Genomic DNA, 12,792 nt, shown 5'->3' with positions numbered 1-12,792 from the left:
TTCACCCCCTTGGCATTTTTTCCTATTTTGTTCCCTTACAACCTGGAATTAAAATAGATTGTTGGGGGGGGGTTGTATCACTTGATTTACACAACATGCCTACCACTTAGAAGATGCAAAACATATTTTATTGTGAAACAAACAGGAAATAAGACAAAAAACGGAACACTTTGTAGAGCCACCCTTTGCAGAAATTACAGCTGCAAGTCTCTTGGAGTATGTCTCTATAAGCTTGGCACATCGAGACACTGGGATTTTTGCCCATTCTTCAATGCAAAACTGCTCCATCTCCTTCAAGTAGTATGAGTTCCGCTGGTGTACAGCAATCTTTAAGTCATACCACAGATTCTCAATTGGATTGAGGTCTGGGCTTTGACTTGGCCATTCCAGACATTTAAATGTTTCCCCTTAAACCACTCGAGTGTTGCTTTAGCAGTATGCTTAGAATCATTGTCCTGTTGGAAGGTGAACCTCAGTCCCAGTCATTCTTCCAGAGATTTGAGAAACAGGTTTCCCTCAAGAATTTCCCTGTATTTAGCGCCATCCATCATTCCTTCAATTCTGACCAGTCTCACAGTCCCTGCCGATGAAAAACATCCTCACAGCATGATGCTGCCACCACCATGCTTCACTGTAGGGATGGTAACAGGGTGATGAGGTGTTGGGTTTGTGCAAGACATAGAGTTTTCCTTGATGGCCAAAAAGCAAAATTTTAGTCTCATCTGACCAGAGCTTTGCAGCTCCTACAGGGTTATCTTTGGTCTCTTTTTTGCCTCTGATTAATGCCCTCCTTGCCTGGTCTGTGAGTTTTGGTGGGCGGCCCTCACTTGGCAGGTTTGTTGTGGTGCCATATTCTTTCCATTTTTTAATAATGGATTTAATGGTGCTCCGTGGGACGTTCAAAGTTTCTGATATTTTTTTATATCTCAACCCTGATCTGTACTTCTCCAAAACTTTGTCCCTGACCTGCTTTGAGAGCTCATTGGTCTTCATGTTGTCGCTTGCTTGGTGGTGCCCCTTGCATAGTGGTGTTGCAGACTCTGGGGCCTTTCAGAACAGGTGTATATATACTGAGATCATGTGACACTTAAATAAAGTCCACCTGTGTGCAATATAACTAATTATGTGACTTCTGAAGGTAATTGGTTGCACCAGATCTTATTTAGGGGCTTCATAGCAAAAGGGGGGAATACATATGCACGCACCACTTTATTTATTTATTTTTTAATCTTTTTTTTTTAATCTAATTTTTATTTTCACTTCACCAATTTGGACTATTTTGTGTATGTCCATTACATGAAATCCAAATAAAAATCTATTTAAATTACAGGTTGTAATGCAACAAAACAGGAAAAACCCCAAGGGGGATTGTCACGCCCTGACTGTAGAGAGCTTGTAATGTCTCTATTTTTGGTTTGGTCAGGGTGTGATTTGGGTGGGCATTCTATGTTCATGTTTCTATGTTTTCTATTTCTTTGTGTTTGGCCAGGTATGGTTCTCAATCAGGGACAGCTGTCTATCGTTGTCTCTGATTGGGAATCATACTTAGGTAGCTTTATTTTTTCTCCCTCCCTTCTGTGGATCTTGTTCTTCGTTTGTGACCAGGTAGTCTGCACAACAAAGCTGTTCGGTCGTTGTTTTCTTTATTGGTTTTTTTTTGTCTAAAGTTTCACTTCAGTAGTAATAAATATTATGTGGAACTCAAGGACCGCTGTGCCTTGGTCTCATCCTTCCGACGACACCCGTTACAGGGATGAATATTTTGAAAGGTACTGAATACTCCACACACAGAGACGCATACAAAGCTCTCCCTCGCCCTCCATTTGGCAAATCCGACCATAATTATATCCTCCTGATTCCTGCTTACAAGCAAAAATGAAAGCAGGAAGCACCAGTGACTAGATCATTAAAAAAAGTGGTCAGATGAAGCAGATGCTGAACTACAGGACTATTTTGTTGGAACAGACTGTAAAATGTTCCGGGACTCCTCCAATGTCATTGAGGAGTACACCACATCAGTCACTGGCTTCATCAATAAGTGCATTGATGACGTCGTCCCCACAGTGATCGTACGTACAGTACATACCCCAACCAGAAGACATGGATTACAGGCAGCATCCGCACTGAGCTAAAGGCTAGAGCTTCCGCTTTCAAGGAGCGGGACTCTAACCTGGAAGCTTATAAGAAATCCCGCTATACCCTCCAATGAACCATCAAACAGGCAAAGTGTCAATATAGGACTAAGATGAAATCGTACTACACCAGCTCTAATGCTCATTGGATGTGGCAGGGCTTGCAAACCACAGACTACAAAGGGAAGCACATCCGAGAGCTGCCCAGTGACACGAGCCTACCAGATGAGCTAAACTACTTCTATGCTCGCTTTGAGGCAAATAACACTGAAACATGCATGAGAGCACCAGCTGTTCCGAAATACTGTGTGATCACGCTCTCCACAGACGATGTGAGTAAGACCTTTAAACAGGTCCACAAGGCACTAAAGGTAGTGCGAACGGCCCAGTTCATCACTGGGGCCAAGCTTCCTGCCATCCAGGACCTCTATACCAGGCGGTGTCAGAGGAAGGTGCTAAAAATTGTCAAAGACTCCAGCCACCCTAGTCATAGACTGTCCTCTCTGCTACCGCATGGCAAGTGGTACCGGAGCGCATAGTCTAGGTCCAAGAGGCTTCTAAACAGCTTCTACCCCCAAATCATAAGACTCCTGAACATCTAATCAAATGGCCACCCAGACTATTTGCATTGCTCCACCCCCCTTCTTTACACTGCTGCTACTCTCTGTTGTTGTCATCTATGCATAGTCACTTCAATAACTCAAACTACATGTACATACTACCTCAACTAACTGATGCACCCGCACATTGACTCTGTACCGGTACCCACCTGTATATAGTCTCGCTATTGTTGTTTTACTGCTGGTCTTTAATTACTTGTTACTTTTATCTCTTATTCTTGTCCGTATTTTTTGAAACTGCATTGTTGGTCAGGGGGCTCGTAAGTAAGCATTTCAATGTTGTATGCGGCGCATGTGACTAATACAATTTGATTTGATTTGAACAGCCATTTATATCCTATAGCTAGCTACCACTGAAAACAAAAGGCTCAGGGCTTAAGTTACCTCTCCAACCAGACAGAGAAGGCATGTGTAGATCATAGACTTAGACATTACATCATTGTATCTGTCCCATTATGGTGTCTGTGAGTAGTACATTTTATTAATCTACTACTACCATGAGTTGGCAAACAAACTGAAAAGACAAATACTGCCACCGGAACTGTGTTGTTTGAACAGGTATAAAGCCAAGGTGGGCGATTTACTGCCACCTGCAGTTATGGAATGTTTGCTTAAGAGTATAACTCATTGGCTGATCCCTCCCGATGACCTGGACGGAATTATATGATCTTTCTTAACCCATAGGAAGTCCCACCCAGTTAACTACTTCAAAATGCTGAAAGTCATCAATGGCGCTTCCCATACTAAAACATACTCCATCTATCGCTATGGTGTCGATCCTCTTTCTTACATCTCACAGCATGCGGACGCTGCGTGAGCCAAGAAACACGAACCACAAAGTGCGGCAGACAGCGAGAATATTCTTGATATAACATTGAATGAGGCGAGCACCGCTTTCACCATCCAGCTGGGGTGTCCATTAGTAAGCATTAGTCATGTCTAACACCGTCATTGTTTAACAAAATATCAAGAGGCACCTACTGTCCATCACAGTTCTACACCCCCAGTAGCTTGACTTTCTGTTTAGAACCAGAAATCTTGCTTGTTTGTAGGTGACCAAATATTTATTTTCCACCATAATTTGCAAATAAATTCATAAAAAATCCTGTAATGTGATTTTCTGGATTTCTTTTCTCATTTTGTCTGTCATAGTTGAAGTGTACCTATGATGAAAATTACAGGCCTCTCTCATCTTTTTAAGTGGGAGAACTTGCACAATTGGTGGCTGACTAAATACTTTTTTGCCCCACTATGGTGAAAGATTAGAATGAAAATACCTCTTTCTGGGATTTTTTTTTATCTCTTTTGCGTCTAGTTTTTGTTTTATGATTTGTTTGTTTGTCCACACTGCTAAATATGTGTGATTTATGGTCATTAGGTGGAGGTTACCCGACAAGCCCTTTTGTGCTTTTTCCCTCCTGCGTGTAGCCTTTTAGCTTTTTTCAGCTGTTACAAACTGTCTCTCTATTTGTGCAAATTAAAATAAAATAAACTAGTCTAAACTCTATGGTCCACCAGCTCCCTCGTCTATGTCCTGTCCTGTCCAGGTGGGAAAAGCCAACACCAGGGGGCAGTGTTGGTGTGTGTGTGTGTGTGTGTGTGTGGCCAGTGCATCCCATGTGTCAGTGGACCAGAGGTAATCTATTCTAACACATCATGTTACTGTTCCCCCCTCCTCCTCTTCCTCCCTCAAAGCCACTCTATTTCATTATTAATGTCCTACACACACACACACACACGCACATACACACACACACACACGAATAACTCATCCAGAATTAGGCTGCGTCTGATCCTACTTTTTGTTTGTTTGTAGTATTGCAGTGAGAAACCGAGCACTACTCCACCCAACCAAACCTTATGCATTACGGCACCACTTCAGACCATCGGCGGTGTTCATCTGATCCTCACATAAATAAACACGTAACCATCCTGGTGGAATGGAACCCTGTCTGTGGTGGTGTTCGGCTGGAAGTCAGTGCAGGCCAGCTGGATGTGTGTTCACTGCAGAAGAAGGCTGTGGTGGTGTTCGGCTGGAAGTCAGTGCAGGCCAGCTGGACGTGTGTTTACTGCAGAAGAAGGCTGTGGTGGTGTTCGGCTGGAAGTCAGTGCAGGCCAGCTGGACGTGTGTTTACTGCAGAAGAAGGCTGTGGTGGTGTTCGGCTGGAAGTCAGTGCAGGCCAGCTGGATGTGTGTTTACTGCAGAAGAAGGCTGTGGTGGTGTCTTAAAGGGATTCTCTCTTCATGGTAGGACCGAACGAGCGGTTGCAGACCCCCCCCCACGCACAGTAGGCCTGCTAATCTCATTAAACTCATGCCGCCAGCAGCAGGTGTTGTCGAGTAGCAAATGACTACCAGCGATCTTCATTATACCGAATGTCATGTACTGTGTGAATGTAGCTGATAAATCACGTTTTAGGTGGAAGAGAAGCTGTGTATATTCTCATTTGGTAGAGAGAGTGCAGGTAATCAGCAGTAAGATTCACTGTGATCTTCTTCACTGATGTGCTGAGACTGTGTCAAGGAATCACTCATCTTGTCTGGTTCACTGGGCGTACAGTGTTCATTGTGAACATACTGTGCTTCCATTCAGGAAATATCTGGGATCTGAAGACTGAGATCTGGTTGTCGCTTCTCCAAACTTTCACAATATGTAAAACAAACACACTCCAATCCCACTGGGCACACACTGGTTGAATCAACGTGGTTTCCACGTCATTTCAATGAAATGGACGTTGAACCAACGTGGAATAGACGTTGAATTGACGTCTGTGTCTGGTAGTTCTACGCCACAAAACACCACACTGGCTAACTCTTCATGATTCCATAATGTACCAATCCCAGAAAGAGGTATTTTCATTCTAATCCTTCACCATATGTCCCCCATTAGGATACGCCAACAAAATAAAAAGGAAATATGAAATTCAACAATATTATTCTACGCTTGTGTGTTCCCGTTTTCTCTCCAGTTGGCCCCCTGGCACCCCAGCCCCATGAACTCTGTAGCCGGGCTGCAGTGTGGAGCACACTGAGCCACAGCACAGTACTGCCACTCCAAATAGAGCGCTGGAGAAAACCCCCTGACCGCTGTTCACTCTCACTGTGTAATGATAGGCTATGCAGGAATCTTTCATCCTCCCCACCACATGAAGAGGAACATCAGCTCCTGCTGCCTGCCTGGGACAGTAGGCTATGGGATAGGCCAAATTCACATAGGCTACATATAGGCTATACATGGCCAGGCCAGCAATATAGTCACAAGACCGGCACTCCTGGACTATAATCTATAGTCACTTTCAGTTGAACTATAATCTTTGTACAGTTCTGCAAATATACGAATATAAAGGCATACGTTAGCAGACATCAGCCAGACCAGGTGTGTAGAGCCCATCTGCCTGCCACTCACACATCTGCCTTCCACTCACACATCTGCCTGCCACTCACACAGGCCAACATAAGGGGTTAAAATTCTCACACCAGCAACTGCCATGAGGCCAAACCCTGCTGTTGTATTCTGTTCTCACTGCGAACCTTAGTCTTTTCAAATTTCCCCTTGAGAAAGTAACTAAGGTACGTCGAAGAGAATTAGATATCTATTGAAATGAATGCATTACATACAGAAGATTTCAAACAAACACTTCCTTGCATGGGGCTCCATGAGTGGCGCAGCGGTGTCAGGCACTGCATCTCAGTGCAAGAGTTGCCACTACAGTCCCTGGTTTGAATCCAGGCTGTATCATATCTGGCTCGTGATTGGGAGTCCAGTTTGGGCGGTGCGCAATTGGCCCGGCGTCGGCCGGGTTAGGCAGTCATTGTAAATCAGAATTTCTTCTAAACTGACTTGCCTAGTTTAATACGACACAAGCTCCACATAGTAGTGACAGTGAAGACAAGGGAAGAGTCGTCGTTCTCTATGTGCACCGCTGAATGACCGTCTGATTAGAGTATTAACTCCTCCTCTTCACTGCCTTAAACAACATGCGACTAATGCTTTAACCTGTGACATATGTTTACATTACTTACCACACACACACACGCCATTCATCATTACGTGCCTTAGACACATTAGCCTGCATGTCTCCTATACACCCAGCAGCTGCAAAACGCCGATAGTGTTCGCTGTCCAATTACGCATGCTGAACAGGTGCAGAGATCCTATATTTTATCCCAGTTCACTCCAGGTTTTGTCTTTTTAGTATGTAACAAATATGAGATGGAGAAGAACAGTGCTCTGACCTGAGGGTCTTCTCGGTCTTCACTCTCTGCGGTGGAGAGGCTTCTGTTGGGGGTGGGGGTCGTCTCTCCCTTTCCCTGGCCCTCTCCCTGCCGGTGAAGGGCTTTCAGGGGGCTGTGTCTGAGGGCTGGAGGTCTGGCCCTGTGAGGGCTGGAGGTCCTGGACCTGGCAAGGTTCTGTGCCTGAGGGATGGGCAGGGCGCTGTGCACCGGTTTGGGTAGTCCTGACTTCATCTTAGAGGCGACCAGAATTGCCAGCATCTTCCACTCATCTCAGAAACCTCTCCACACACTCACACACATACAAGCACTCCAAATCTCCCTCTCTCCCTTTCTCTCTCTCTCTCTCTCTCTCTCCGCTTCTTTCTAGGAAGGTTGGCCAAAAGCAGCCATACTCTCACACAGAAGCTCCACAGCTGGGGTAGCCTACATATAGACATGTACAGCAGGAGGATCTTTGTGGTACATACAAACTCACCAAAACTCACACACACATACACACACACACACACACACACACACACACACACACACACACACACACACACACACACACACACACACACACACACACACACACACACACACACACACACACACACACACACACACACACAGACAGTCCAATAGTAAACCTTTGGAAACGGCTCTGGATGCGACGCTCGGAGAGATCAGAGCTCTGTTTGTCCAGGCAGACAGCAGAAGTGTCTTACAGACTCTAATGACTAAACACCGTTGGGTGGCAGCCTGGAGGGACGTACAGCAGTATCCTCCTCCTCCTTCCTCAGCTTGTCAAGTAGTCAATGGAGACAGCCTCTCTCTCTCTCTCTCTCTCTCTCTCTCTCTCTCTCTCTCTCTCTCTCTCTCTCTCTCTCTCTCTCTCTCTCTCTGTACACTGATACTGAGAAGTGGGAGAGGAGCCCGATTGTAATTGGCCCAGTGTTGCTGTATAAAAGAGAGTAGGGTTTCTGGGTTCTGCTGATCTCTGCAGGAGGGGAGGGGCTCCAGTTCTGATGCCCCCTCCCTGGGTTTTATATTATGCTCCCCACGGCTTTGAACTCAACTGTTAACTCCACAGTGCCAGAACAATTTGGATGGTCATAGGGATGAATATGACGTTATCAAGTGCTTTTCTATGTTCTTTGTAATTCTGTACGGTTGATTCTCAGTGTCATGTAAACTTTCAGTCAGCAGACAGACTGAGGGGAGGGGGGGGGGGGTTATTATTCAGAGCCAGCCCAGGCAGAAGCTTTGTGAGGTTTCAAATAGTGCTGCAGCCAGCAGTTCCTCCAGCCGGTGGATTGAACCCTGTAATCCCTATGGGTCTAAGTCAAACACAACTCTCTCTAACTCTGTGTTTCAACACAAACCATCCATAGGCTGAGGTTTTTCATCCTCCTCTAAAAGGACCGTCTATCCCCCTTGCCGGTGAGAGCAAATCAAAGGTCATACGATCTGGAGAAACCCCAGGCTGATCGATAATCCACTGGGCCATCTTTTCACACCACTTTGATAACCAAAATGACCTTTCCATCGCAGGTTAGGATAATTAACAGCAGGTTAGGAGTCTGAGGTTAGGGTTAGCAAAAACGCTCTCCTAACCTGCTACAACAATCACTTTGCATCGAGGTGGCGTGAAAAGAGTTGGTCGCAGTCAACCAACCCTCCACTCTCATTCACTGTCATCTGTTGTCTGTACAAGACCTAGCTAGTTTGCCTTTGTTTCTATCCTACACACCTGCGTATTGATTGAATAGTTCACGTGTATTATAGAAATGAATGTGCTTTAGAGGTCTACGTGTGCCTGTTACTACAGTGTTGATGAGCCTGATCCCCATTCTGTGTATGTGTTTGTGTTCGTGCCGACTAAAACGTTCACCTCACTGATCACCCGGGTGGCACAGTGACCCCGCTGTGTCGTGACTTCTCTGATAGGGTCATAGAGAGGTCTTTTTTTTTTTTTAAATACTGTGCGGCGAAGACGCACAAGGTACGTCTTTCTCCACTAATGCACACATTCATTGTTTTCACGGCATGAATTGTTTGTCAATGTTTATGAATTCCCCACCATCCATCCGAAGTATCACCAGTAAAATGTAGGCTACCGTCTTTACCATTTCCTCATTCATCTAAAATGTTTGGTTACGGTCATTTCTATTCATTCAATGTACAGTACCAGCCCAAAGTTTGGACACACCTACTCATTCAAGGGTTTTTCTTTCTTATTTTTTACCATTTTCTACATTGTAGAATAATAGTGAAGACATCAAAACTATGAAAACTATGAAATAACACATATGGAATCATGTAGTAACCAAAAAAAAGTGTTAAACACGTGTCAAATATATTTTACATTTTAGATTCTTCAAAGTAACCACCCTTTGCCTTGATGACTGTCACGCCCTGATATGTTTCACCTGTCCTTGTGCTTGTCTCCACCCCCTCCAGGTGTCGCCTATTATCCCCGGTGTATTTATCCCTGTGTTTCCTGTCACTCCGTGCCAGTTCGTCTTGTTTGTCAAGTCAACCAGCTTTTTAGTGTCTCAGCTCCTGCTTTTCCCAGTCTCTTTTCCCAGTCCGCCTGCCTGACCACTCTGTCTGCCCCTGACCTCGAGCCTGCCTATCGTCTTGTACCGTTTAGACTCTGACTTGGTTACTGAATCCTTGCCTGTCCTGACCTCGAGCCTGCCTATCGTCTTGTACCGTTTAGACTCTGACCTGGTTACTGAATCCTTGCCTGTCCTGACCTCGAGCCTCCCTATCGTCTTGTACCGTTTAGACTCTGACCTGGTTACTGAATCCTTGCCTGTCCTGACCTCGAGCCTGCCTATCGTCTTGTACCGTTTAGACTCTGACCTGGTTACTAAATCCTTGCCTGTCCTGACCTCGAGCCTGCCTATCATCTTGTACCGTTTAGACTCTGACCTGGTTACTGAATCCTTGCAGGTTCTGACCTCGAGCCTGCCTATAGTCTTGTACCGTTTAGACTCTGACCTGGTTACTGAATCCTTGCCTGTCCTGACCTCGAGCCTGCCTATCGTCTTGTACCGTTTAGACTCTGACTTGGTTACTGAATCCTTGCCTGTCCTGACCTCGAGCCTGCCTATCGTCTTGTACCGTTTAGACTCTGACCTGGTTACTGAATCCTTGCCTGTCCTGACCTCGAGCCTCCCTATCGTCTTGTACCGTTTAGACTCTGACCTGGTTACTGAATCCTTGCCTGTCCTGACCTCGAGCCTGCCTATCGTCTTGTACCGTTTAGACTCTGACCTGGTTACTAAATCCTTGCCTGTCCTGACCTCGAGCCTGCCTATCATCTTGTACCGTTTAGACTCTGACCTGGTTACTGAATCCTTGCAGGTTCTGACCTCGAGCCTGCCTATAGTCTTGTACCGTTTAGACTCTGACCTGGTTACTGAATCCTTGCCTGTCCTGACCTCGAGCCTGCCTATCGTCTTGTACCGTTTAGACTCTGACCTGGTTACTGAATCCTTGCCTGTCCTGACCTCGAGCCTGCCTATCATCTTGTACCGTTTAGACTCTGACCTGGTTACTGAATCCTTGCCTGCCCTGATCTCGAGCTTGCCTATCGTCTTGTACCATTTAGACTCTGACTTGGTTTATGAACTCTCGCCTGTCCCCCGACCTGCCTTTTGCCTACCCCTTTTGTTATAATATTTGGGTCTCGCCTTTTGGGTCTCGCCTTGTGCCCTTATAGATGGCAGATTTCCACACTCTTGACATTCTCTCAAGTTTGGATGTCTTCACTATTATTCTACAATGTAGAAAATAGTAAAAGTAAAGAAAAACCCTTGAATGAGGAGATGTCCAAACTTTTGACTGGTGCTGTATTAATAGTACCGTTCTCATTCTCACAGTGGACACGTTGTTTGGAGAGCTCACAAACTGCCCAACGCTGTGATTTCTTGAATTATGTTTACCAGTTTTATGTCAATTTCCTCCTTGTATTTCGTTTGGAGCACATGTCTGGTTTCTCCATCTTGTCACTGTGGCGTGAACACGTGCGCTTGAGTGCGCACAGATGTACCCCCGGCCTGCGTTCGTTCCCTATCGCTAGGAAGCTCTCCTATCACAGCACGATCAGCTCCCTGACAAATCACATGGTAATCAAGCACCAAGAAACTTTCTCGGAGGGGAACAAGCAGCAGCAATCGAGCGTCACATCATTTGGCACTGCAAAAGCGCCGCTGTGACCACGCCAGAGCCTGAACCGGTAACACAGCTCATTATGGCATCAATAAACGAATTTTAAATGGCACTCGTTTTTTTTTATTGACTGAATATACAGTATATGGGGCAAATGAGGATTTGTCATCTGTAATGTTTATGATAAATTGGGGGTTGTTGTGCACTGTTGGCTTATAGATAAATACGCTCTTGTTTTTTTCTCCAGTAGGGGCCAGGTGTTCAACGTGTTTTTATTCTTCTTCATTCGAGTACTAGAAGAAAACAAATAATTTGAGTACTTCAACAGTCAACAAAATGTCAAATGCCCATCCCTAGTCATTCAGGTGTGGTCTAACTGTGTCGTTGCCGGGGACCGCGGAGACTTGCAACAGATGAGAAATCATGGGCTGATTTTTCATAAGAGCACACCGGAGTGACTTATTCCATCCTTTAGAGAGAGAGAAAGAGAAAGAGTGAGAGGAAGAGAGAGATGAGCATATTTCAGATGGCCTCTGGGCACCCGCTCAAATCTAACCAACGTGCCGTGCCGTACTGGCTGGGTCAGTCCCGTTGGGTTGTTGGGCTGGGGATAACAATGGGAGCTGAAGACAACACGACATCAGAAGGTTTTTTACCTGAACCCTGTCACTCATTTATATCGCCTACCACACCGATTCAGTCACCTCAGTCCTGCCAGCCAATGAGTCAAGAGTAACCAGGTGAGTTCTACCAAACCAACAATCTGACACTTCGCTGTGAGTGTGGACAAAATCCTTCGTATGCAGCTGAGAGCTGAATGAACGAGCTGAATGAGTACATGCGTGTGTGACTGTCTTCACGAGCGTGTGTGTGTGCGTGTAACTGTCTAAGTGTGGCTGTCTGGGGATGTGTTTAACCTGTGATTCAGTGCAGAGGAAGCCCTACTGACCTCTCTGGCGTTGGGAGGGCCTGCAGTGACAGCAGCACTATCACCCTGGCTGTATCCTGTCCTGAGTGGGGGCCGCACAGCAGATAGGGTGGGTGCCAACTGAGTGAGTGCCTACAGGGTGGTGACGCTGCTGCGCCACCCTGGCCACCCTCCTCCCCTCCTGCTTTCTGGATGACAGCAGCACGTGCCCCCGATAAAACAGACACATATCGTCTTGTCCTCTGGTGATGTTACGCAGACAGAGGCCCAAATGAACATTTAGCGATGACAGCGGCCATTAACAGACCAAGACTAGATATGGAGGGCAACAAGCTGCAAAAGGTACGGCGTAATACCTTTTCTATGTTAAGCAAACAGGCTGCCTGCCACAATACTGTCTGCCGCTTTATGAAACCGTAAAATGACCTACGAAGAGGGGATATCGAATCGACTCTGTGAATGTGGTGCATTAACCCCTACACACTGGATTTGACCACAATTCCACATCCGGATGTAAATAACTCGTTATTGACAGATGGTTGTAACGTCAACCTCCCTCCGACTATATCAGAGGTCAAAGGTCGCCCCTCAGCCCCAGTCGGTCCCACTTCCACCATAGCATTTGGGGGTTTTAAACGCTGTAAAAAGGTGGCAGACTGGCAACACGGTTAATTCCACTTTCGTGAAAATCCCATGATTAGATTACAAGATG

General features: G+C 45.8%; 1 protein-coding gene across 13 annotated transcripts in view; it reads right to left on the bottom strand.

The window, feature by feature from the left end:
• The window catches only part of LOC110524008 (neuron navigator 2), a 158,825-nt gene that overhangs the window by 100,378 nt on the left and 45,655 nt on the right, over nucleotides 1-12,792 (bottom strand). For 10 of the 13 annotated variants that reach the window (XM_036978712.2, XM_036978741.2, XM_090232915.1 and 7 more), the window contains exon 1: nucleotides 6,989-7,877. The exons of 2 other annotated variants lie outside the window; for them this stretch is intronic. In XM_036978712.2, the coding sequence (XP_036834607.2) occupies nucleotides 6,989-7,246 (258 nt within the window). In that variant the 5' untranslated portion in view covers nucleotides 7,247-7,877. Of the gene's footprint in view, nucleotides 1-6,988; nucleotides 7,878-12,792 lie in introns of those variants that run through there. One more of the 13 variants, XM_090232923.1, reaches the window with a different exon arrangement.

The sequence above is a fragment of the Oncorhynchus mykiss genome, chromosome 1 (genome assembly GCF_057628025.1).
Source record: "Oncorhynchus mykiss isolate SJ-2025 chromosome 1, ASM5762802v1, whole genome shotgun sequence".
Classification (NCBI taxonomy): Eukaryota; Metazoa; Chordata; class Actinopteri; order Salmoniformes; family Salmonidae; genus Oncorhynchus; species Oncorhynchus mykiss.
This window is presented reverse-complemented; position numbering and strand designations above follow the sequence as displayed.